Source organism: Trachinotus anak, unplaced genomic scaffold (assembly GCF_046630095.1).
Source record: "Trachinotus anak isolate AG129_WGS33_773 ecotype Australia unplaced genomic scaffold, CSIRO_AGI_Tana_v1 ptg000028l, whole genome shotgun sequence".
NCBI classification, from domain to species: Eukaryota; Metazoa; Chordata; class Actinopteri; order Carangiformes; family Carangidae; genus Trachinotus; species Trachinotus anak.
In genome coordinates this window covers 22,109,368-22,134,495 of record NW_027273879.1, presented here as the reverse complement: position 1 = coordinate 22,134,495, position 25,128 = coordinate 22,109,368, and the positions used below count along the sequence as shown (strand labels likewise).

At 42.4% G+C, this 25,128-nt stretch overlaps 1 protein-coding gene across 23 annotated transcripts in view; it reads right to left on the bottom strand.

Annotated features, from left to right (window-relative positions):
• The window catches only part of nrg1 (neuregulin 1), a 39,447-nt gene extending 14,402 nt beyond the window's left edge, over nt 1–25,045 (bottom strand). Inside the window, exons 1-6 of one of the 23 annotated variants that reach the window (XM_071466968.1) lie at nt 24,661–25,045; nt 20,655–21,124; nt 19,584–20,505; nt 11,359–11,491; nt 9,620–9,687; nt 1,379–1,481 (exon numbers count right to left, since the gene is read on the bottom strand). In XM_071466968.1, coding sequence (XP_071323069.1) covers nt 1,379–1,481; nt 9,620–9,687; nt 11,359–11,491; nt 19,584–20,289 — 1,010 coding nt within the window. In that variant the 5' untranslated portion in view covers nt 20,290–20,505; nt 20,655–21,124; nt 24,661–25,045. The other 22 variants (XM_071466991.1, XM_071466979.1, XM_071466980.1 and 19 more) reach the window with 22 other exon arrangements.
• Nucleotides 25,046–25,128: the final 83 nt, after the last annotated feature.

The window sequence follows — 25,128 nt, the reverse complement described above, 5'->3', positions numbered from 1 at the left end:
CAGATCTGCGGCCATATGTTCTGGACACTCAGGTAAAGAGGGGGTAGAGCTGTCAACTGATCACCACCTGGTGGTGAGTTGGATCAGATGGTGGAGAAGGTTACTGGACAGACCTGGCAAACCCAAACATGTAGTGAGGGTGAACTGGGAACATCTGGCAGAGGCCTCTGTGTGTGAGGTCTTCAACTCATACCTTCAGAAGAATTTCTAGTACATCCTGGGGGAGGTTGGGGATATGGAGTCTGAATGGGCCATGTTCAAAGCATCCATTGCAGAAGCGGCTGTTGGGAGCTGTGGCCTCAAGGTCGTCTGTGCCTGTCAAGACAGCAACCCAAGAACCTGCTGGTGTACACTAGTGGTGAAGGAGGCTGTCAAGCTGAAGAAGGAGGCCTTTATGACATGGTTGGCCCAGGGGTCTCCAGAAACAGCAGATGGGTATTGGGCGGCCAGAATGGCAATGGAACCCTTGAACCCAACTGACACGTCCTCCCTAAGGAGGCACACTTGGAAGATTCAGGGTAAGTCCAACTGGCAGAGGTTGCACTGGGTGTGGATGAGATACACCCTGAGATGCTGAAGGATTTGGACATTGTTGGCCTGTCATGGCTTATACAACTCTTTCAATGTCACGTGGAGGTCCAGTACAGCACCTATTGAGTGGCAGACTGGGGTGGTGGTTCCCATTTTCAAAAAGAGAGACCAGAGGGTGGGCTCAAATTATTGGGGTATCACACTGCTCAGCCTCCCTGGGGTAGTCTACTACAGGGTGCTGGAAAGGAGGCTCTGACTGATTGTTGAACCTCAGATCAAAGAGGAGCAATGCGGATTTCATCCTGGCCATGGAACAGTGGACTAGCTCTTCACCCTTGTGAGAGTTCTGAGGGGGTCATGGGAGTTTGACCAGCCAGTCCACATGTTCTTTGTGGACTTGGAGAAGGCATATGACTGTGTCCCCCCGAGGGGCTCTGTGGGGGGTACTGTGGGAGTATGGGGTACCAGGGCCACTGCCATGAGCCATTTGGTCCCTGTACAACCCAAGTGAGAGCTGTGTTTGCATCCTCGACACAAAGTCAAATATGTTTTAAGTGAGTGTTGGACTCTGTCAATGTCCCCCCTTGTCTCCAATCCTGTTTGTGATATTCATAGACAGGATCTCAAGGCGCAGCCAAGGCAAAGAGTGTGGCAAAGAGTGAGGGTAGGATGGAGCGGGAGATCAACAGGTGGATGGGTGCAGCATCAGCAGGCCCCAGGGTAGACCCAGAACTTGCTGAAGGGATTATATAGGGGGTGTATTTGGGGGCACTATTGGACACTATAATAAAATCAGAGAGTGTTCCTTTAAGTTATAAATTAAGCATAAAAATGTGACATGAATTACTTTGTTTTGCAGTAGGCAACCACACACATGATTCCAACGACTAGGAGTGCAATGCAGATTCCTGATATTGTTAAAATACGTTTCTGATACAGCTCCTCAGCTTCTGAAAAAGAGGACAGTCCACTGTTAGAACGTAGTCTACAACACACACAGACATACACATAATGACCATTCCAACCATAAACCCAAATAGTAATAAAGGGCTCTGCAAGGAGGTTATCAAAATGCACCTTCGTAGAGATTTGCTGCTGTTGATATGACTGACGTCTAGTCCTCTGAGCTGGGAGACCCTATGGCCCCCTTAGGTCTGTGGTCACTTCAGTTTATTTTTTACCTCTGAATGTGGCCTGTCCGACCAAAGCATTAGCATGAGTGTTAAAGTGGTACTCCAGTGATTTTGTGTTGCACGTCCATAAAGTTGGACAACATTTGAGGAGATTTGGTCAAAATGGAAGCACAAGACACTGTCCTGACTTTTAGTCCCTAGGATGGGTCAAGATCCTTAAACACTGGGTCCTACACTTCCCACAATGGACTGGCAGTCTCTTCATCGTCAGTTCCTACATTTTTTTAGAAAACATCACACAACTGTTTCGAAAATCATTGGAGTTTCCCTTTAAGATAATGATCTGTTTACATGCTGTGACTGAGAGCCCAACCAATACGTCACCAAGTTCAGTTTACTGTATAACATGTAGGTTATTGCAGGTACATTGGTGTCTGTAAATGTCTTTAGAAACTAAATGTAGGTGCATCCTTATCAAAGATGTTTAAGTTGTGTCTTTATGTTGAAAATTTTACATGTCAGAATTGGTGTGATCCTCATGAATCCTGTATGGACAGGGCTCTCGTCAACTGTCAGACAGAAATGACTCTAACATGCACTTGCGCATAGTCTCACTCAGGTCTAACAGTGCTAATTCTCTGTGGAAAACAACCTGAGTCAGAGAACACACTGTAGATATACCTGTCTGGAAAACATGTACACTCTGTTCTAAACAGTATATTGTCACTTTGATGTAACACAACTGTTTCTCTTCACTTTCTTTTTCTAGGATTGTCCTCCGTTGTTTATCAGAGCCTGAAACCTGCACGTTTCACTGAGTAATGTTTGTCTTTGCTCTGTTATGTATTCAGTTAAGATTCTATCTGTCTTTATTCTCTCTGGGACGTCCTGCTCTACAGCTTCATATTGAGACACACTATGCTTAACAAAGCTCACAGTGCAGACCACATGGTATTTCTGGAATAAAACATTCAATAGTTAATGTGAGTTTCACTTAAAAGCCACAGTTGACCTGAAAGCTCTGAGAGCCAGCAGTAACTGGATCATGTATCTATATACTTTAATATACTGCTTCTGCATGGCTCAAGTTAGTACACTGAAGCAGATAAAATATGACCCTGCCTCAGCATGATGAGGATAGGCAGAAACTACGGAGATGCTGTAAGGAGGAAAGGATATGAAGAACAGCTGCAAACATACAGAACATCTGGTGGAGGCGGAATCAGGGAGGCAGGTGGGAGGGAAAATAGGATGCTGCTACAGTGTCATGCTGAACACTGGGTGCAACAGAAGATGGAGGGAGGGAGAGCTGAAGGGAGGTGAGCATACAGCAACAGGAGCGTACAGCCTCTGGCTTTGACAGTGGACTCAGGTAAACCAGCAGCTTGGACTGTTTACCTGGATCTGAAAGGTATATGTCACATTTGATGTTAACACAATAGCATCTACACATACACACACACACACGTATATATGTATACATGTATGTTATAGCCATTGTTTTGACATCAAATGTCACATGTACCCTTTATATATATATATATATATATATATATATATATATATATATATGTATATATAAATGTGTGTGTGTGTGTGTGTGTAATGGTCAGGGCTGTATGATCCCTTCATCTGAAGGAGACGTAGGTTTAGTAGAGGGTTATAGCTTACAGCCTTGCATCTGCAAACTAAGAGGAAGGAACAGTCCATACCCATAAATTCAATCCCCAGATGTTCTGTCAATGCAGAAGGTGACAAAAAAGGTAGGTAAGGTAAAAGAGATTTTTCTTTGTGGATTAAGGATAACACATTATACACAGACTTATACACTGTCAATATACACAAGCCTAAACACTGTAGACTCAACATGGAGCAGAGTCTTAGAGGAAAGTTTCAACATCCAGAGGATCCATGACATGAAGAACTGAGGAACCCAGTTTTAGTGTGGTTCCTAATACAGTGATCACTGAGTGTATGTATATGCTTGAATAAACATCATGTCTCATTTCAAATTGAGCCTAAAGATACAGGAAATAAATAACATCTCCAGTTTACTATATATATATATATATATATATATATACAACCAACACTGACTCTACACACACTGAATCTACACTCTGACTCTACACAAATTCTACACACAGACTCTACACTCTGACCCTACTACACTGAATGTGAGCAGCAGAGAGAAGTCAACAGGCTGTTCAGTGTTCCTGTACAATTGTAAAACAAAGCTAGATGTAACTGTGAAACACTACACTATCTGTATCTACACTGTAGATGACAAACGAACGGCTGTCAACTTATGCTTTATTTTGAAAAGCCTCACTTACTACCAGATTTTGCAACAGTCCGACCACAGAGCCCCTGATTGTACTGGTCTGTTTAAAACCCAGCATCCAACCAAGAAGTAAAAAAAAAAACTAAAACAACACAGAGGAAATTAACATTTACAAATGAGCAACTTTGAGTTTCCTGTACCTTTAAAATACTAATGAAAGTATGAACTCCTGTGTTCACTGTGATCAAACACCTAAATCCACCACTGCTACAGTCTTGTGGTTTGATTCATGCACTGACACCAGTGAGCTGGGGGAGGGAGGGGGGGGGGCACTTATCAGCCAACACTATTAATCAAACATGCTGATCATCATGCATCCTTCCCAACACATACTTCAGCCTCTCTGTTATTACATCAGCTTCTGTTTTCAGCTTCATTATAATAAAAATGTGTTTATGAGTTTTTACTCTAATCAATAAAATGGAATAAAGACATGTGCAGAGGAATTATCATTGATCTGCATCACATTCACATCAGGTTTGTTTATAGTGAAACTTTCCTCACCCCAGAATCCTGCAGATTTTTAACAGCCTGGAGGTTGTGTAATAATTGAGTGGTGTGATTTTGTTGTAGGAATCAGGGCAGATGGTTGACAACAGAACATTGTTTTTTTTAAACCCAAACCAGGATCAGAAAAAACTCCAACCAACAAGAAACCTGTCCTGTCGTTTCATTGTTGTTTTGTTGTGTAAATGACAGAAAATGGAAGAAGAGGAGCTTCTAAATCTGTGACTGACACTAAGACATACATGTCTTGACACAGTCAGGTGAATCCACCTAACCATGGTCTGTGAGGAGGAAAAATGCTCCTCCCCCTGTACAAACATGTTCAGGCTTTGAACAATGAGAGTCCTGCTCTGACCTGACAGAGATGATCAACGGACCACCAGCAGTGTCACAGTGGGAGTCCTGGATGTGGCTTCACGGTGAGATCATCTGGATTATTGGTCCTCTAGTCCTAAAGAGGCAGCACTCACCAAAAACTGTTCAGCACCTTCAGGTCTCTGCTGGTCCAGCCCAAAGACAGGACCCCCCAGTGAAGGAGTCTCTGTGGTTGAGGTCCCACACTGTGGCATCATGGTACCTTGTCCCAGCATCCTGTGTGACAGGTGTAGGGGACATCCTTCTCACCTGGTCTCCTGGGTTACCTGAAGATGGTCTTGGCAGCTGTGAGCTCAACTCGTCTTTTAACTCTTCGTCAGAGACTTTGGCAGTTGGTCCTGATGATGTCATCACCTCCTCTCACCTGTCTACTCACAGGTTTGTTCACTGTTCACTTATTTTTATTTAATAGCAGCTACAGCACCACTTGATACACCCCGATACAAACGAACAACCACTGGACACAAGGATGACCTTCATCACGGCAGGAGGGTGTCTCCATCTCTGCCTCAGTCCAGAATCAGGACCAGGGAGGTTCACTATGAAGACCCAGTTCACATGAGCAGAGCTGGATCCTGGTTGTCAGACACCACCGCCAAGAGGACTGATCTGTACTGTTTCTATAATGTTCTGCTGGACTGATTCCAGACCACCACATGAACTGGAGGCTCCTCAGTTTGTAGAGTTGACTCAGGACCGGCTGACTCAGGATCAGCTGACTGCCCTGTCCCCTGAGCTGGCCCAGCTCAGACACTGACCTGGAGTTCCTTCTTGGCTCTGGTCTACAGAGACCTTCACGCTCTGGTCCAGCTGAACACATCACAGCTGGAGGTGCAGTGAGGTGTAGTGCTGTCACTTCCTCAGATGGGTCTGAGGTGTGGACCAGGAGCCTCCAGCCTGAGGCCTGTAAGTCTGTGGGTCTGCTGCCTCAGACACTCACATTGTATGTCTGGGATTTAGTCTTGAAAAAAGAGACATGACAGTCGTCTGCTTCTCAAAGACCAGAGTGACTGACCACGGCTGCTACAGTGACAGTATCGTGTGATGCTCAGTACAGTCATCTCATCGTGTGTGTGTGGACAAACAGACTGAAGAGCACAGTCAAACTATGCAACATATAACTGTGAATAAAATGAAGAAAATTATGCACCATGACAAAGAGATGCTTATTGACCAGGGTATGTGCACATGCACAAAACACTGACTGCACAAAAGGGTCAAGAGATCAGAGCATCTTTTACGAGACCATTTCATTGACCCTGCTCAAAGTCCCTTACTCTGGTACATTACACTGCGCTCACCAACCTGCAGCTCGCTGCCTGTCATGATGGTTACACACCTACTATTCCTTTCAGCTCATGTAGCAGGAGTGAGATTCACAACTGTTTTCTATGTAAAGATATGATGGAGTAACAACATCCTGAGCAGAGAAGAAAGGCACACCCCCTCTGTGTGGGATGTAATCTGAGTTTCTCTGTTTTCGGTTTTGGTAACCGGTCTGAGAAAGTGGGATGTTCATGTGTTTGAGTCCCTCCTCTTAATCTGTTGGCTTTCCCCACGTTTAAACACAGAGGCTCCGCCCACACGCGAGGCGACACAGTCCAGTACGCAGCGTTCAGGGGAAAGAGACCTTCAAAATTTCTTCCAATGAAGAGGAAACCACATTTTCATCTACAAAGGCTCCAACAAAGAAAGAGATGAGACCAGAGCACAGGAGGACTGGACCGAGGACTACAGGCTCAGATCATGATCAGCTGGACCGTCAAAACATCCAGAAAGTGTTTAAAGTCTTTACCAGCTCCATCAGTGTCATTAGTGCAGCCGGACCCAGTGGATCAGTCCAAGGCTGAATCTCTTTCCAGTCCGACTGTGGAGCCAGTCCTGGTCTGTCTTTACTCAGATAGAGAACTCTACGAGCTGCTGAAGGCTCCAGCTGGACTCAGAACTGGTTTTCTTCCCCTTCTCCTGTGTCAGTAACTTGATGCTACATAATGTTAATTTCTGTTTTCATTAGTGATGGCTACAGTAGCATGATAACGTTAGCTAACTTCCTGTTACCAAAGATCCTCTATACAGAAGATAACGCATTACAGGCAGTGCCAATGGTATGAAATAGTGTACACTTCCTGTCTCCTAAGTGGGCGTGGTCATGATTGCTTGTTCATGTCAAAAATTAACAATACAACACTACATACAGTTAGAATTTTCGCCTGATTTTGCCGCTCGTTTTTACCTGTTAGTTTAATATGTGATCAACTCAGTACAAGATCACGTCCGTCTAATAACACTCTGTTTTCCCTCCAAAAACAGTTACATGATAATAACAGTCATACTATTATTAAGCAAAGAAATACAAGTTTTATTTCAGTGTAAACCTTTAATTCATGGCTTCACATGTACGTCCCTCTAAACTTCTGTGACATCTACAGCAGTGAAACCAGAACCGACAGAGAGAAGAGATCTGGGTTCAGATCTCAGAGAACAAAGTTAAATTTCTCCTGATCAGAGTGTCACTGAGACAGAGACAGGTCTGAATAAATTTCATTTTCTCCCGTTAGTGTCTGAATGTTCTGAAGATCTGAGGCTGTGAAAAATTGATCCAGTATTTATTTCAGTGACTGTACAGAGAAAGAATCATAACCTGTGATAATGGTCACTTCTCCCATGGGACTGAACAGACTCAGACCTGGTCTCTTAAAGGGGCAGGGAGGTAGAGAAACCATGTGACACAGTTACAGGAAATAATACCTTTATTATGAATTTGTTTGCCAAATGTTGCTTTCACTAGCTGGCTAACTGTCAGCACAGCTGTGCAGCATATCACAGCATCACAGCAATGCTAGCGTGGGCTAATGGTTGTGTTAGATTGTTTTTGTTGGCTCTCATGTCCAAATGGTTTTCTGACTGAGAATGTGAATGGAGGCCTGAGCTGTGGCTGATAAAGCATTAGCTTTGGTCTTTGCTCTAGTGCAACATCTAGTGGCAGTGATGATCATTTACAGGAGCTTTAATTAGCAGCTGTAACCTGAGTGGAACAGGTTCAAGTGAATCACAGCTAAACTCTCATAAGTGTGAATAAAGGTCACAACACAGAATAAGACACAGAACTTATTTCATCATGTGTAGTTATTGTTGCACCTTTGGAACAATTTTTTCAGTCACACCCTTGTGTGTGTGTGTGTGTGTGTGTGTGTGTGTGTGTGTGTGTGTGTGTGTGTGTGCGTGCATGTATGTGTGTGTGAATGGCAGACACTGGAATGTCTACACCTGCAGCTGTAAACTGCTGCTGCAGGGTTGGGGTTAGCTGCAGCTCTAAAGGGGGATATTATTGATAACACTGATAATCTGGTTCCATTCTCTGTTTCTTCTTGTCTGATTGGTTGCATGTTTATATTGATCTGTTAATTTACATTGAAAACTAATTAAATAACTAAACAGGTGCAGTTAGAGAAAGAGTTTTGTAATTGATGGGAAGAAGTTTATTGATGACTGATAAAAACAGTTGGATCACTGCTCAGCCTGTTGATCTATCAGATGATCAGAACACATCCGACCCACTGGTGTTCACTCCCTAACAGAAACAGAAAGAAAAGCTGTGTCTGTGTCAGCCTGTTGTTTGGGTGTGGCGTGCCCTCCATCAGGTTGAACTATGTTGTTGTTGATGGGGAGGTATATAAAGGCTAAAGCTGAGCACACACATAAGGACTGGAGCTCTGACAATTTGCAAATCTTCTAGTTTAAAAATGTAAATGTGCAAACTTGTTCATGGAAATAAAAGTTCTGTAACTCATGCAGCTTCAACATCCAAAATTAAATAACACAAACTTCAACATGCAAGAAGCTTCTGCACAAATCACAGGTCTAAGGAGGAACAACGAAACAGGAACACAGCACAGGAAGTGTTAATTGAGCATGCTCAGATCCAACAGACTGAAGAGGAAGTAGACATACTGTAGAAGCTGGCCATTACATAGTTTTGGCAGCGATCACCAGTAAATTCATTGGGACACCTGGTTAGGAAATAAAAGGGACAGAGAAGAAGAGAGAAGGAGTTAATTCATACAGGAACTGAGCAGAACCCACAACAGTCACCACTGGTGTCGGCAGGAAGGGCCAGCTGGACCAACAAGTCCAACTCCTGTCTGTGAGGCTGGGTCCTGGTAGTCACCTCAGACCTTCAGACACCTCAGACCTTCAGACCATCAGCTCTGCAAGTTTGCACTTTGTTTTAGCAGCAGACTGAGATTTGCATGTATGTATAAGGCCACTCGGGGTGAGCCTCATGTTTGGCTCTAATATAATATAAGGGGTGTCTCCAGTGATCCATGGGTCTCCTGCATGAAGACATGTGGTTAATAACTGAGAAACATAAAGATCATGGCTGCTTCACCAACCACACAGCGATCAGTCCAGCAGTAGACCGGTGGAGGCAGAGAACACCCATCACCTGAGTGTTTTCTGGGAATGGTCTATCTCACCTCCAGACAGGACGCACCTTCAGCCTGAGGTGGAGGTGTCTCACTGCTCTGACAGCATGGATGAGGTGTGATGAGATGTGACTTACATGCAAATTTCAGTGCACTACTCCTCCTGTGCTAATTCGGGGGCTCAGGAACCAGTTATCACTGTGTCTAAAGGAAACATGGACATCTCCTCCGTTTCTGGGAGAGAACATGAGGGTGAAACACCAGCAATGACATGTGGGACTGATACAGTTGTGTTCACATACGTTTTGGGTCTGAGACTTTCTTAAGCACAGCTTGTTCACATCGGTGCCCAGTGAATCCCGCCAAGCACCTGGTTGAGTGGGTAGAAAGGAAAAGAGATAAACAGCACTGACATGTTACACACAACACATGAACACACATGGACAAACACAAACACATACACAGTCACAACACTTGACAGGATCCAGGATTCAACAGCTGATGAGACTGTCCTGTAACAAACGAGCCCACAGGTCGTCTGTCAGCAGGTTATTATGACCCATAGTTAGGTTTTGTTGCTAGGCGACATCTATTGGTCATAGTAATGATGACAGGAGCAAAGGGAAAAGTGCAGTGATGTAATTTATAAAGTGACAAGTCCACGTCAGGAGGAGGTTGGGGTGGATGGATGGGTCAACAAAACACAGGAATATGACACAGGAGAGCAGTGTTCAATTCCCATGTGACAGTAGAAGTTTGTGTTGTGTTCTATTATCCATGACTGTTTTCTGTTATTATTGTAACCATGACAACAAAGATTGTCTAATGTTGAGGAAGTACTTGTTTTAACCCAAATCACCATCTTTTCCTAAACCTCACCAAGCTGTGACCGTTTTTATAGTAAACATGGTGACAAAGGTAGATACACTGCAGTTTAGTATTGTAATCATGACAACTAAGGTCTGGTACACTATTTTGATTTTGATGGTGGTTCTGGTTGGTGGACTTGTTGGAGGACTGGTTAAAGGATTGGTTGGAGGACAGGTTGGAGGACAAGTTGAAGGACTGGTTGGAGGACTGGTTGGAGGACTGGTTGAAGGACTGGTTGAAGGACTGGTTAGTGGACAGGTTGGAGGACTGGTTGGAGGACTGGTTGGAGGACTGGTTGGAGGACTGGTTGGAGGACAGGTTGATGGACAAGTTAGAGGACTGGTTGGAGGACAGGTTAAAGGACAAGTTAGAGGACTGGTTGGAAGACTGGTTGGAAGACAAGTTGAAGGACTGGTTGGAGGACAGGTTGAAGGACAGGTTGAAGGACAAGTTAGAGGACTGGTTGGAGGACTGGTTGGAGGACAGGTTGGAGGTTCATGGCCACCGTACACGGACCATGTCCAGACCTGTACGGTGGCCACGAACCACCATACATGTCTCCAACATGGTCCAGACATGTATGGTGGCCTTGAGAGCTCAACACACTGCAACTTAAGAAAACACATGAAAACAGAAAAAACACAAATTCAAAAATCATCTTCATCAATCTGACAAAATCACCTTAATCAATGTGACAACACTGCAAAGAGCTGCAAATACTCACAACAGAAATGTTTTCAGGGGACACTAAAGACTGATGAACCTGCTGGGACACAGCTGTTCAATTATTTTAACCTTGAAAGTAACAAATCTCCATCTGCAGATCTGTCTGAAGTCACAAACACTTTGTTTCCCCTCCCTGACAGAAATGAAGTGTTTCAGTGTAGACATCATCTCATCACAGTCTTCAGTCTGCAGACACATTTGCATCTGTTATCAGTCTTAACCTTTGACTAATGGTGTGTGTTGGTGTGACAGCCCTTGGTTAAAGTCACTGAGCAGAAGATATAGATCTGTTAGACATCTGTATATGTGTCTCAGAGAGGGGACATGTTGACTACTCTGTTGCTCTTGAGGACAGTCTCAGCTTCATGGCTGCTGTGTTGTAATAAACAGTTGTTTCATTAACAAAGTGTTGTTTAGGCTGAACCTGAATCAAGGTGTAACCTACCTGCACAGAAACTTTGTGCTGCCGGGCATGATTTCCAGGGTAAAGCACTCCCCTCCATTAACACAGTAGTTCTTCTGGCTCTTGCTGCAGCGCGTCACATGACTGGAGGTCTTGGCTGTGGTGCTGGTGGAAGCTGCAAAGGACAGAACACAACAGACGCACACGTCACACACAGACCCACTCTGAGTGGAGGAAATATCCCATGATTCAATGCTGTTTAAAGGGAAACTACACTCTGACTGACTGACTGACTGATGACTGATGACTGACACATAGTGACTCACATTCTACAAAACTCTGGTGTAAAGATGGAGATGGTGTCAGGAGATAGATAGATAGATAGATAGATAGATTATCTGTTCTCACATTGATGAATGAAGATGATTAAAGAACATGTGGTCTTAAAAAACAGAGGCCTCAGTGGGTGCAGTGAGGACAACACTGCCAACATGTCCGTAGAACCATTATCCCAACATTACACAGCAGATTTTACTGTACTGCAACAAGCTCACTCACATCACCGTCCCTGAACACAGTGACTAAGATATGACTAGACATGACGCAGCTGAGCTCAGATGATGTAGACACTTCACTGAGGCTGTGAGACAATGAGGAGCTGCTCTGCATTCATGTCCTTATTCGACATAAACTCTTAGTGTTTCAGTCAACGGTAGAACTTCAATAATAATAAGCGGTGGTGTGTGTCAGTGGTTTCAGGTTCTCTGCTTGTGTTCATCCAGAGTGCAGTGAAGGATGCAGATTCCCCTGCTTGGTTTTTGCTGGTGGATCAGAAACATTAAACCAGGAGCAGTGACAGTGCTGGAGCTTCGCCAACAGGCAGCTTCACTCCTCTGCTGCCCAGGCTGGGCTGTTTGCAGAGCAGCCACTCTGCTGCAGTGGATGGTGTCTCTATCAGGTGTTGTCAAGGACAAACCAAGATGCACTTCACCAGCAGACCCCTCTCTCTGCATGATTAACTGGGGTCACAGCAGTCACATCTGTCAACGTGAAACCAGCCTGAATCAAAGATATATACATTTTGTAAACATTGCAACAAAACATAACAAAAATGATTCTGTTATGAAAGAGTAAGAATGAAAAGAGAAGAGCACCAGTTTCCATCCAACACACTGATGACACTGAACAAAGTTTAGGTTTTTAACTCTGACTCTGACTCTGACTCAGCTTGGTTTTCAGTTCAAAGAAGCCTCGAAGAATGTTTGAATTTTTATTTATTGATTTAAGAGAATCTGTTGTTAGCAAACAAAAAAATACAAACCCTGCCCCTGCAGACACACACATGCACAAACTGATCCATTTCCGCATCTGATGCACTTTGATGGCAGCACAATGCTGCATGTTGGAGAGGCATCACAAACCCCAATGAATTATCCAAAACCACAACAAGGTGGTCTCTGGTACAGAACTGTGACAGGGGTTTCATCAACTGACTTCTGACTTGTTCTTTAATTCTATTAAATCTTTAACAAAGCACAAGAAGGGGAACAGGTCAAAAAACAAAAAGGAGTGAAAATAGATCAGCAATTTACCAGAGTCTACTTGTGGCTCCTAGAGTTTCTCAGAGCAGAATGGGGGGCAGAGCCTTCAGCAATCAGGCTCCTCTCCTGTGGAACCAGCTCCCAGTGTGGGTTCGGGAGGCAGACACCCTCTCTAGCTTTAAGATCAGGCTTAAAACTGTCCTGTTTAGTAAAGCTTATAGTTAGGGCTGGCTCGAGTGTGTCCTGAACCATCCCTTAGTTATGCTGCTATAGAGCTAGACTGCTGGGGATTCCCATGATGCACTGGGCTCTCTCTCTCTCGACTACTTTATGCCATTAACTTTGTATTTTTTTTCTCTCCCATAGTTTGTGCTTCTCCTCTCTCCTCTCTCTCCCTCTCTCTGTCCTCATTCTGCAGGTGTTTCTGTTTCTGGAGCAGCATGATCCAGATCTATCACTACTCATCATTACTATTAACCACGGTTATCTATTATTATTATTGTTACTACCATTACCTATGCAGCTGTTCCTGGTCTCTCTCTCTCTCTCTCTCTCTCTCTCTCTCTCTCCACCGTCCACCCCCTCTTTCTCCTCTCCACACTAGTACTGGCACTCAGTAGTTATTATATTATTACCACATTAGTACTAGTATTCAGTAGTTATTATTCAGTAGTCATTGCTACATTATTTCTACATTATTACAAGTACTCAGTAGTCATTGCTACATTATTACCACATTAGCACTAGTACTCAGTAGTTATAACTCAGTAGTCATTGCTACATTATTTCTACATGATTACAAATACTCAGTAGTTATAACTTAGTCGTCATTGCTACCACAGATGGACAGAGTATTCGACCCCAGCACTTGAGTAAGAGTACAAATACTACCGGTCAAAATTTACTCCGTTACAAGTAAAAGTAGCTCAGTCTAAATGTTACTCGAGTAAGAGTAAAAAAAGTACTTGCTTTTAAAGGTACTTAAGTATCCAAAAGTACATGCTTTTAAATTTACTTTAAGTAAAAGTAAGAGTAAGAGTAAGAGTAAACTTCTTATTTTTCACATCAATGAATTACTATAATTTTTTCTAAATGAATTTAAGGACCTTTTAAGTCTTGTTTCAGAGAATTAACTCTTTGAAACCACCTGCACTGATGTGCTTGCTTTTAGAACCACAATGTTTTATAAAGCCTGCAGAAACACCTATAAGAACAAATAAAATGAATGGGATCATAAGAGGACAGCAGATGTTGCAGATGCAGTGTTTATTAACAATCATTAAAACTGTAACCAAATGAACCTGCACCGTCCAACTAACTCTCTATCATTTAGCTAAGTTGGGAACTGGAACCCCCTCAAAGACCAATGTTGTCCCCAGACCACTGGTTGAGAACCACTGCTTTACAAAAACTACATCTCTGCTTTCAATAACTCAATGTTGAAGTCACTTGACTTTACAGGAAGGACATGTGCAAGTACAATATAGGAGCACAACAAACTCTGTCTCCCCATGTCTGTCTTGTCTGTCTCCGTGCCTGTCTCCCCATGTCTGTCTTGTCTGTCTCTGTGCCTGTCTCCCAATGTCTGTCTCCCCATGTCTGTCTTGTCTCCCCTGTCCCGATATTATTATCTGCTTTTACGTAGATCCCAGTGGAGAGCGTGCACTGTGATAGGTTTCATTCTTTGACAAACACAGCTTGTGTCCAGTAGTATTTTAAAATTAAAAAAAAAAAAAAAAAGAGCAGACCTGAAAGTAAAAATATTTGTCTTGGAAATGTATTCAAGTAAGAGTAATAAGTACCAAAGAAATCTAATACTCAAGTAAAGTAGAAATCCTCTGGATATGTACTTAAGTACAGTACTCAAGTAAATTTACTCCGTTACTGTCCACCACTGATTGCTACATTACCACATTAGTACTAGTACTCAGTAGTTATTACTCAGTAGTCATTGCTACATTTTTACCACATTAGTATAAGTGCTCAGTAGTTATTACTCAGTAGTCATTGCTACATTATTACCACATTTGTACTAGTACTCAGTAGTTGTTACTCAGTACTCATTGCTACATTACCTCTTGTGTTAGAAGCCACCATACATTTGTATATTTCTTTTCACGTGTTTTCAGCTGTGTGTTTATGTCATTCAGCAGTGCAGTGTGGGCCAACAGCCATCACCATACTCATAAAACAACAGATTTAACTTTTATGACTGTTCATAAAACACCACCACTAACATCAAATCCTACTGTAGCCATTCTAACAGACACCAGCAGTCAGTGGATTAACACTTGAGTAACACTTCCATCATTCATTCATCTGTGTGACTAACTGCTTCTTCATCACACCAGCTGTTCTTCAGCTGGACAAATGAGGAGAATCTTAACAACCTTTTCTCATCGATGCTATGAATCCATCTAAAAACATGCAGAATTTAAAAACCAACTTGTTCAAAAGATGAATTTATATTTGAAAGGTAGTAGTGTTTGCAAAATCAGTGTCTACATACAGGCCCCTCTGAAATCTCAGGACTTGCCAGGAGCTGCAGATCCTGCAGATTCCTGACTGATTGATCAGATACTGAGGCTTTTATTCTGCTTCAAATCTAATCTGCTGCTGCATGATTCATCAATGATTCATCAATGATCTGCCGCTGTATGAATCAATTCATTTTAAGAGATATCAGTAAAGCAAATAACTTGTTCACTGGCTGATCTAAAGGACAGAGGCCAGAACGCAGTGTAGCCCAGACGTCCTATGAATGTGGAAAAATTAACAAATTCAACAGTTCAAAAGTGATGAATGCAACACTTAATGAAATCAAACAACATGGGTTTTGTGGGTCCAGGTTAGCTAAGGAAAACTACACATTCACTGCTGTCTAGCAATCATGGGATGTAGCAGTGTAATTCTTGAAATGACAGGGTGACATGTTGAAGATAATAACAGGTTGGTAACCTGTGTTTCAGTTTGGAGCAACAGAGCTTTGAGGACTGTGGAGTTCTTGTATCCACCCAGTGTCCAGGTTGGGCTCATCTAACTAAAACTAATGCAGTCTAATCCAACAGTCAATAAATCCTACCTCACTCAAGCTTTAATGTTCAGTGAGGATTCAGATTATTTTTGGAGAGATGTTAATTTAACTATATGCTTATTATGGATGTTGTAGTTTGTGATGTTATTGAACCATGTGGAGTTATACTGAGACAAATCTGTCTCTGACCACACCGTGTGATCAGCAAATCCTGCAAGTTAAAAGTGCTATTTAACAGGAACTGCACTGTTTGGACCAGGGGCATTGCGAGACATAAAGCTCTACGGGGCACCCAAAGTACTCATGCAATAATGTAGTAATGAGGACTGAGTACTCGTGTATTAGTGTAGTAATGAGTACTGAGTACTCACGTAATAATGTAGTGATGAGTACAGAGTATTTGTGTAATAATGTAGTAATGAGTACAGAGTACTCATGTAATAATGTAGTAACGTGTACAGAGTACTCATGTAATAATGTAGTAATGAGTACAGAGTACTCATGTAATAATGTAGTAACGTGTACAGAGTACTCATGTAATAATGTAGTGATGAGTACTGAGTACACGTGTAACAATGTAGTACTAAGTACAGAGTAGTCGTGTGTCAGAAGGTCAATATGCTGAAGCAGCAAGGGCGGTGACTGGTGAATTTTACTTCATAAAATGTACAGTAATGGGCGGCCCGGTAGTCGAGTGGTTAGGGCGCGTACCATGTGTGAGCGCAAGACGCTCTTAGCAGGCAGTCACCGGTTCGACTCCCGATTGGTCTGACTGTTTCCTGCATGTCATTCCCCTCTCTCTACCCCCTTTCCTGTCAGTCTCCACTGATCTATCATAAAGGAACAAAAAAAGCCCCCCCAAAAAAAAAAAAGTACAGTAATGAGTAATGAGTATGAGTAGTAATGAGTACAGCCTACTCATGTAATAATGTAGTAACGAGTACAATGTACTTGTGTAATAATGCAGTAATGAGTAGAGAGTACTTGTGTAATAATGTAGTAACAAGTACAAAGTACTCATGTAATAATGTAGTAATGAGGACTGAGTACTTGTGTATTAGTGTAGTAATGAGTACTGAGTACTCACATAATAATGTAGTAATGAGTACAGAGTACTTGTGTAATAATGTAGTAATGAGTACAGAATACTCAGGTAATAATGTAGTAACGAGTACAGAGTACTCGTTTAATAATGTAGTAATGAGTACAGCGTACTCATGTAATAATGTAGTAACGAGTACAATGTACTTGTGTAATAATGTAGTAACAAGTAAAGTACTCATGTAATAATGTAGTAATGACGACTGAGTACTCGTGTATTGGTGTAGTAATGAGTACTGAGTATTCACGTAATAATGTAGTAATGAGTACAGCATACACAGAGTACTCATTTAATAATGTAGTATAATGAGGACTGAGTACTCGTGTATTAGTGTAGTAATGAGTACTGAGTACTCACGTAATAATGTAGTAACGAGTACAGAGTACTCATTTAATAATGTAGTAATGACTACAGCGTACACAGAGTACTCATGCAATTATGTAGTAATGAGGACTGAGTACTCGTGTATTAGTATAGTAATGAGTACTGAGTACTCATGTAATAATGTAGTGATGAGTACTGAGTAAACGTGTAACAATGTAGTACTGAGTACAGAGTAGTCATGTGTCAGAAGGTCAACATGCTGAAGCAGCTAGGGCGGTGACTGATGGATTTTACTTCATAAAACCTTGTTTACGTTTATAATCTTAAAGAAGGAACAAACTAATGAGTGACATTTTTTTCTGCATATAAATATTGGATGATTATTTCTGTTTTTAACATATGTTACCTTCTTCAAAATAATTAGTTTTTGTAAAAACATCTATTCCTAATGTGACTGTGTTGTATTGCAGGTGCACTTTTTAATAAAAGGTGTACTCCACAAAAGCCTGAAGTGTCATGTGTTCAAGCTGAAACAGAGCTGCTGAATAAACACATGCTAACTTGTCCCTTGTTCCCTCTCTGATGTGTGCTGTCCACAAAGGCTTCTTTACATCTTCCAGCACTAAGTGTCTCACCAAGGTAACATGTGGGACGTTCAACATCTCAGTAAGCTTCAAACAAAGTGCTCCTCAGATTGTCTAAACCCTCTTTGCAGAAGCAGAATAAATTTTCTACCTTTCTGATACAGACAATCTGACAATCTTCTCCATGTAATTATTGGTGGGTGGGATTTTGACGTCTCTCTGCTCTGATCATTCCTCATACAACTATTTGAGTCACTTGTCACTGAGGAGAGAATGTCTGAAATTGAGTTTCATATTTCTCTCCCACACAGTGCAGATACATGTATGTAGTGTAACAGTTCATGGAGCGAGACTAGGGAGAAACATCACAACAACTAGTGCAACAAAGGCCTTCACACTCATGACTGCCCCGACCAACTACAGGAGGTCACTACTCCAGCACCAAGACAACCAGCTTCATATGAACCTAATACAAACAGATTTGTTGGGTGACGTGTTTGAGTGATTTTAGACAGCTTGTATCGTTCGCCAGTTTTCTTGTATTTAGAGTTGGTCACAAACCACGTGTTTCACATCCTCAGCTGCTGTCTCATTATTACTGTAATGAAAATCTTTTCTGTCAATGAAACCTGTCGATAATCAGACTTAATAACGATCAGCTGATCATCAACGAACTGTCCAAGTGTTGCCAAGACAATGACCTCTCCTTAAATACATGTGGTAGCCTGATTGAACAGGTCCATACACTAGAGGAGGACAGTATAACTGCCCAGATGTCTACAATTGCTGCTGCAGTGAGAAGTTCCTCAGAACAATTTGTAAATATTAGCAGTTAGTTAGAGATTGTTAACTACACAGATATCAACTCTCAGCTAATTCAGTGAAGCTAGTCCTTCACTGAGGCACTGGTTGGAACCTGACCCAACCCCCACCCACCACCCCCCACCTTCAATTAGCAAACCCAGGTCCAGTGTAATAAATCACACAGTGTTGTGACTAAAACAGGAATGTCACGGCGGCGAGCATCAGAAGACAAACAGTATTAGTGGTTGTTTTCCCTGCAGCAGAGGGATGGAGGGGCATCAATTAGCCTCCAGCAGGACTGACCTTGAAATGGAGCACAGGCAGAAAACAGGAAGTCTCCCTGCACCACAGCCTGGAGTTTCAGTTTGTGTCATGCATCATTTATTGATTTTCACTTTTTCATTCAACTGGCAATGTGCAGCCACACATTCTAGAGACTGTCCATACTGCACGCTGCCTACCAGCGAACATGTTCAGAATAACTACAAAACTAACAAAATCACTGTGGTGTTTTTAAATTATTGTGTGTGAATACTGAAAAAGGAAGGTTAGAAATGACACACCCACTGAGTGTGGGGGTGAAGCAGGTTTGAACAGAGCTGCTGTTTCCTGCACACTTATCAGTGCAGCAACATTTCAGTGGCTTAGTCCTGGGCCTCTGTGCTGCGCTTGTCAAGTCTCAACGTGTCTGACAGCAGATACTTCCTGGCACAGCTGAAAGAATGCAGTGTTTACACATTCAGTGATGACACATAAAAAATACATTTTCATACTTAGTTCGTCTTTACACTGTCCAAGGTTAATGAGGACTCCAGCCTGTTTCCCTGCCCAGCACCACATCCATACACACTGCTGTCACTCAACGTGCGGGTACTTACAGACTGTGGGGATGATGATGTCGTTAGATTCCTCTGTTGACTGAGGGTGGGGAGTCTGCTTTGAGATGGTGGGTCGCTCTGCGTTGTATTGCAGTGTAATAGCAGGTTCAGACTCAGTCACTCGTGGTTTCTGAGGCACGTACGGGCCTTGTGTCGATTTCTCTTCCACTACCACCTCGGGACGTCCTGGGGTAATGGCAATGGCGGTGGTTAGGGAGACAGTAGACGGAGATGAATGAGGAATCGACACAGTTAGCCCCAGCGTGGGGTCAACTGATATAATAATTGGGTCCTGTCCAATACGTTTAGGATCCAAGTGCGTGGGTGGTTCATACTCAAAGATCTTATCCACAAAGACCCATTTAAGGCCAGCTGTGCAGAGGGCTAAGCTGAGCAGACAGGCCAGGATAGGCAGGATGCAGATTTTCTCAGAGTGCAGGCAATTGTTAATCTGTTCCACCTCTATGCACACACAGCAGGTCCCTGGCAAGGCCACAATTCCCAAAGCCCCCAAATGCTCCCCATCACCATCACCCCCTCCCTCTGCAGTCCCCTCAGCACCCTCCTCCCCACTCTCACCAGCTGCCTCTGTCTCCTCAGGTTTCTCCTCTGGGACTTGTCCAGTATCAACAGTAGAGCCAGTGGGGGAGGCTGATCCGGGAGGGGGGACTGGCCCTGCAGAGAAATCCTCCATTCCCTCAGTCATCCTGTCCAACTGCTGGATGAAGGGTCTCTGAGCAGCTCAACTATTAACTGAGAGCATCACACGGTGGCTGTCTGCCACCAGTCTCCTCAAGTATGTTTTCCATCATCGGGCTGCATTCAGAGCTGGGGTTTCAAAGAGAAGTGAAGACGCTCTTCAGATTGAGTCCAGCCTTGTTAACAGTCTGGGAGGTCTGCAGACAGGAGTTCCTCACTCATGCTTTCTTACAAGAAACACAACCATGAGTCTATAAATAGAATCATCAAACCAGCTGCAGGGAAAACAGAAAAGACGACCAGAGAATCAGGTTCCTCAACGTCCCAGACGATGTAGGATTGAGCTGTGGCGGAGCAGCAGCACTCACTCACCTGAGCACTTGGGCAGAAGAGGCAGTGTGGACGTGACGGGCCGGCTGCAGCTGCAGTAGCTGTAGTGCAGATGACAGGATGGCCAGGCACTGCAGTAGCAGGAGGGACATGCTGTCTGGTCTGGGAGCTCCAAGCTGAAAGGCTGAATCATCAGGGAGCGGCAGGTGCCCTTCCTCTGAGCGCAGCCACAGAAACAGATGAGTAAGGGGAAAGAGAGAGAAAGGGAATCAGAGAGAGAAGGGTGGGGGGGGGGGGGGGGGGGGCTGCAGTAGCACAGAAGGGCAGAGAAGACAGGATACTCCCCTTTTTCTTCTCTCACCCCTCCTCTCTCAATCTTTCCTCTCCAAGTGGTGATCCAGGCAGCCTGCGGCCTCCTCCCTCTCCGCCTCTCTTCCTGTCTGCTGCTGTGTCCCTGCTCTCTTTGCCGGCTGCTCCCAATCCCAGCACAAAGCATCCAGCTAAGCAAGTTCCTACTTGATCCAATTAGAGAGCACATCAGCCAATCACAGGGAGGTAAACTGCTGTAGCCACCCCTTCCAGCACCACTCCCCATTGATTATGCTGATACTAAAGGGTGTGTTTTTTGTCAAGGGGAAGGAGCCAGGGGAGCAGACATATAATCCACCCGGGAGGATGCAGCCATTGTGTTCTACTCTTCTCAAGTATCTGCATTCAGTAGTGTAATAACATAATAACACAGATGATAATGATAATGAATACACTGCAAGTACAGGCTACACACACATACAGACATGTATATATAATAAAGTGTTAAATGCTCCCTGGTTTTGTTATAACAACCACTAGTGGAGCATCTCTGCTAAGAGGAAATCTGGGAGAATAAAATAAAATCATTACTAGTTGTTGAACTTGTTGTGATTATAAAGTAAATGAAACGAAACGTGAACTGAAACAGATCTGCTCCACTCATTTCAGCTACTCTGGAATAATACACACAGAAATCTTTTCTTCTGGTGTCTAGTCTGTCAGATATAATACTGGGAAAACTGGTATATTGATCAGAAAACTCTCACTGTTTCTAACAGCATGCAAGTGTGACAGAAAACCCCCAGACCAAACACTAACACCAATAAAACTATTAACTCCACAACCCCCAGCCCTGCAGGCTTATAGGCTAGCAGGACAAAGTCTTTCTGAGGAGTCGGGGGCTTAAACAAGATGAAGGCAGTCAGAAAGGTCAGGTCACCACCACCCTGAACACTGACACCGCTGTGACCCTTTCCAATCCTCAGACAGAATTAATACCAGTAATGGTATCTGTGGGAGAGGACTTCCTGTCAGTCCCTGAATTAGGGACGTCCATATTGATTCTCTTCTCAGCATTTCCATACTCTTTGTATGGAGGACAAAAAATGATCGACAATAATTCAATGAGCATGATAAATCAAAAATAAATGGACATTTTTCACAAAGAATCAATAAATAGATCAACAAGCAATAAACAAGTAAAGAATTATTTTCTGTATTTAAATAAATAAGCAAAAAAATAGAAAAAAACATGGAGAAAATACAGAAAAAAATATATTCTTCGTTAATTGTCAAACAAGTTATTTATCGATAATTTTTATCTGCTTCTATTTTTTTTTTTTAAATCCATGCTCATTTATTCATCCATTTGTTTCCTGTATCACCTTTGGGCCCACGTATCCTCAAGCATTAAAATTATATAAAATGTGCAGCACAAATTCATCCTGCATTAATGCACAAGATGACTCAGCAGTGATCAATATGATCATACTGTTTTATATTAGGAAGAAAACACGTGGTTGAGTGTTGGTGAAAGTCTATTCCACCTTAATAACTGTGTTGTGCAAAAGTAACACCGTAACTGTAACGTTTCACTTGTATGTGATAAGCAGTTCAGTTTACTAATGAGCCAGGATCAGAAATGTTGATCATCCTATGGAAACACTGCTGAACATCATGTGTACAGTGACGGTTGGTGGTTAATCTGGGTCTGAAACACCACAAACCTTTTATTTTTAATTAGCAGTGCTTTAATGTGGACACACAGAAATCAGGCTGTGTTGATTTCTGTCCTGATGAAGATTGTGTGAAATCATTCAGCATGTTAAACTCTGACGGTCTTCAGAGAGAAGAAACTGTTCTGCAGACAAAGCAGAGGAAGCTAAATCCAAAAGCCTTTAGTTAGTTTGATATAATCAAGGTGGATTTACTGCAGTTTGAAAGTGATTGAGCTCTTGGCCTCTACCTCCTTTTGTACTTTCCATTTGTTTTGCTGATTTATCCAGGAGCACTACAGTCCCTTCACTTTTTAGCACTTAATTATGTCTGGAGCATTGAAAACCTTTTCAGGCCTAAACAACACAATATTACATTTGTTGTCTGATGGCTCAGTCATTTGTCAGAGGATTTCAAACCTGTTACACATCTGTCATTTAAATAAACTGTATTGCTTTTACAGCAAATGATGATAGGAACCAAAATATAATATGTAGTGACCACAGTGTTCTCAGTGGACGAGAACTGGAGACAATGACATAACGTTCTTCAGGGTCCTGGGAACTTCAGGGACTGTAGATTGATAAAAGATCATCCATCCATCCATCATCTACCCTGATCATGACTGAGCACCAGTGTTTGCTAACTTTAGCTCATATATGACGTTTTATATTCGTAATGGAATGACAAGCTAACACTGGAAATGAAAGGGAACAATATTGGCTAGCTAACATTAGTTAGCTAAAATGTTATTTAAGGCTAAAGTTAGAAACCAGATAACATTAGTCCGCTCAGCTGAAACTTAAGGCTAAAGTTAGAAACTAGCTAACATTATTTTAGCTCAACAGTAACTTAAAGCTAAAGTTAAAAACTAGCTAACATTAGTTAACTAAACTGTAACTTAAGGCTTAAGTTAGAAATTAGCTAACATTAGTCCGCTCAACTGTAACTCAAGGCTTAAGTTAGAAACTAGCTCACATTAGTTATCTTAACTGTAACTTAAAGCTAAATTTAAAAACTTAAGCATTAACATTAGTTAACTAAACTGTAACTAAGCTGTAACTTAAGGCTTAAGTTAGAAACTAGCTAACATCAGTTTGCTCAACTGTAACCTAAGGTAGTTAGAAACTAGCAACATTACCTAGCTCAACTGTAGCTTAAGGTAAAGTTAGAAACTAGCTAATATTAGTTAGCTAAACTGTAACTTAGGCTCAAGTTAGACACTAGCTAATATCAGTTAGCTCAACTGTAACTGAAGTTACTTAGAAACTACCTAACATTAGCAGTGGATTCTTGACACAATCTAATTCAGAAACTCTGACAGTAATAAAGTAAAGTGTATCAAACAATCTACATAGTTAGTTACTTACATTTACCTACAGTGTCGTGCAACACATGAAGCACAGACTTGAGGACAGAGCCAGACAGACGAGACTTTCCACTAACGTATAGGTTAAGAAATGGTACAGTCCATTTTTAGGGGTGTCTGACATTGTATCATGAGATTTTTCCAGGCGTGGAATAGGAAATATCTTGTAATATTAACAGTTACAGATTAAAAGGATGTATAAATGTGTCAAAGCCCCCAAACTCTTGTTTTAGCCCCGTTTGGGGGTGTTCAAATCTTAATCGGGGGTTGGGTAAGGTCACCCTAATCCTTCACATAATTCGAACCCTGCTCTCTAAAACTAGACAATAACTTTCCACGAAGTTCCTGAGCTTCCACAAAAAATGAAAAACTAGAGAAAGAGAAGATAACACATGACTTTGAACAAAATATGAGTTGACTAGGGGCGACCCGATGGCCGAATGGTTAGTGTGCGTACCGCATGAGCGCAATTGCTCTTAGCAGGCAAGAACAGCCTAACACTTTTCTGCATGTCATTCCCCTCTCTCTGCCCCTTTCATGTCAGTCTCCACTGTCCTATCAAAAAAAAGGTACAAAAGCCCCAAAAATATCTAAAAAAAAAAAAAATGAATTGACTAAAGCTTAAGTATGTGAATCAGTGACAAAAACATTTACCCAGGGAGAAAGAGAGACAGATGACTGGATCCACCAGCCCAGAACAGGTATGTTAGTCATCATACACGTGTACTTCCTGCTTCACTTCCAAAAAAGGAAGTGAAGCAGGACAGCCCACAAAGATCAGCCCAAACAGGAAGTAAAGAGGGTCATCGCGACACTGTTTTTTGAGGTTTGCAGAGATTATCAAACTGACGGTTATTACATGGTCACACGGTTAGACTCCTCCCTCCTGTATGTTGATCCATCTGATCTGGTTACTAACCAACCAGTTACAACAGTGGTTTGTGTAAAAGAATAAAACAGAGAAAGCTCCATTGTTAATACTTAAAGCACAATCAACAAACAGCATTGCATGAGACTGAATTCATTATGATCATTTAAAGCAGACAATGAGTCACTGTCAAACAAAAAAACTGAAGAAAAATGACTAAACATGCTCAAAGTCTGACCTGACAATGTCTGCTC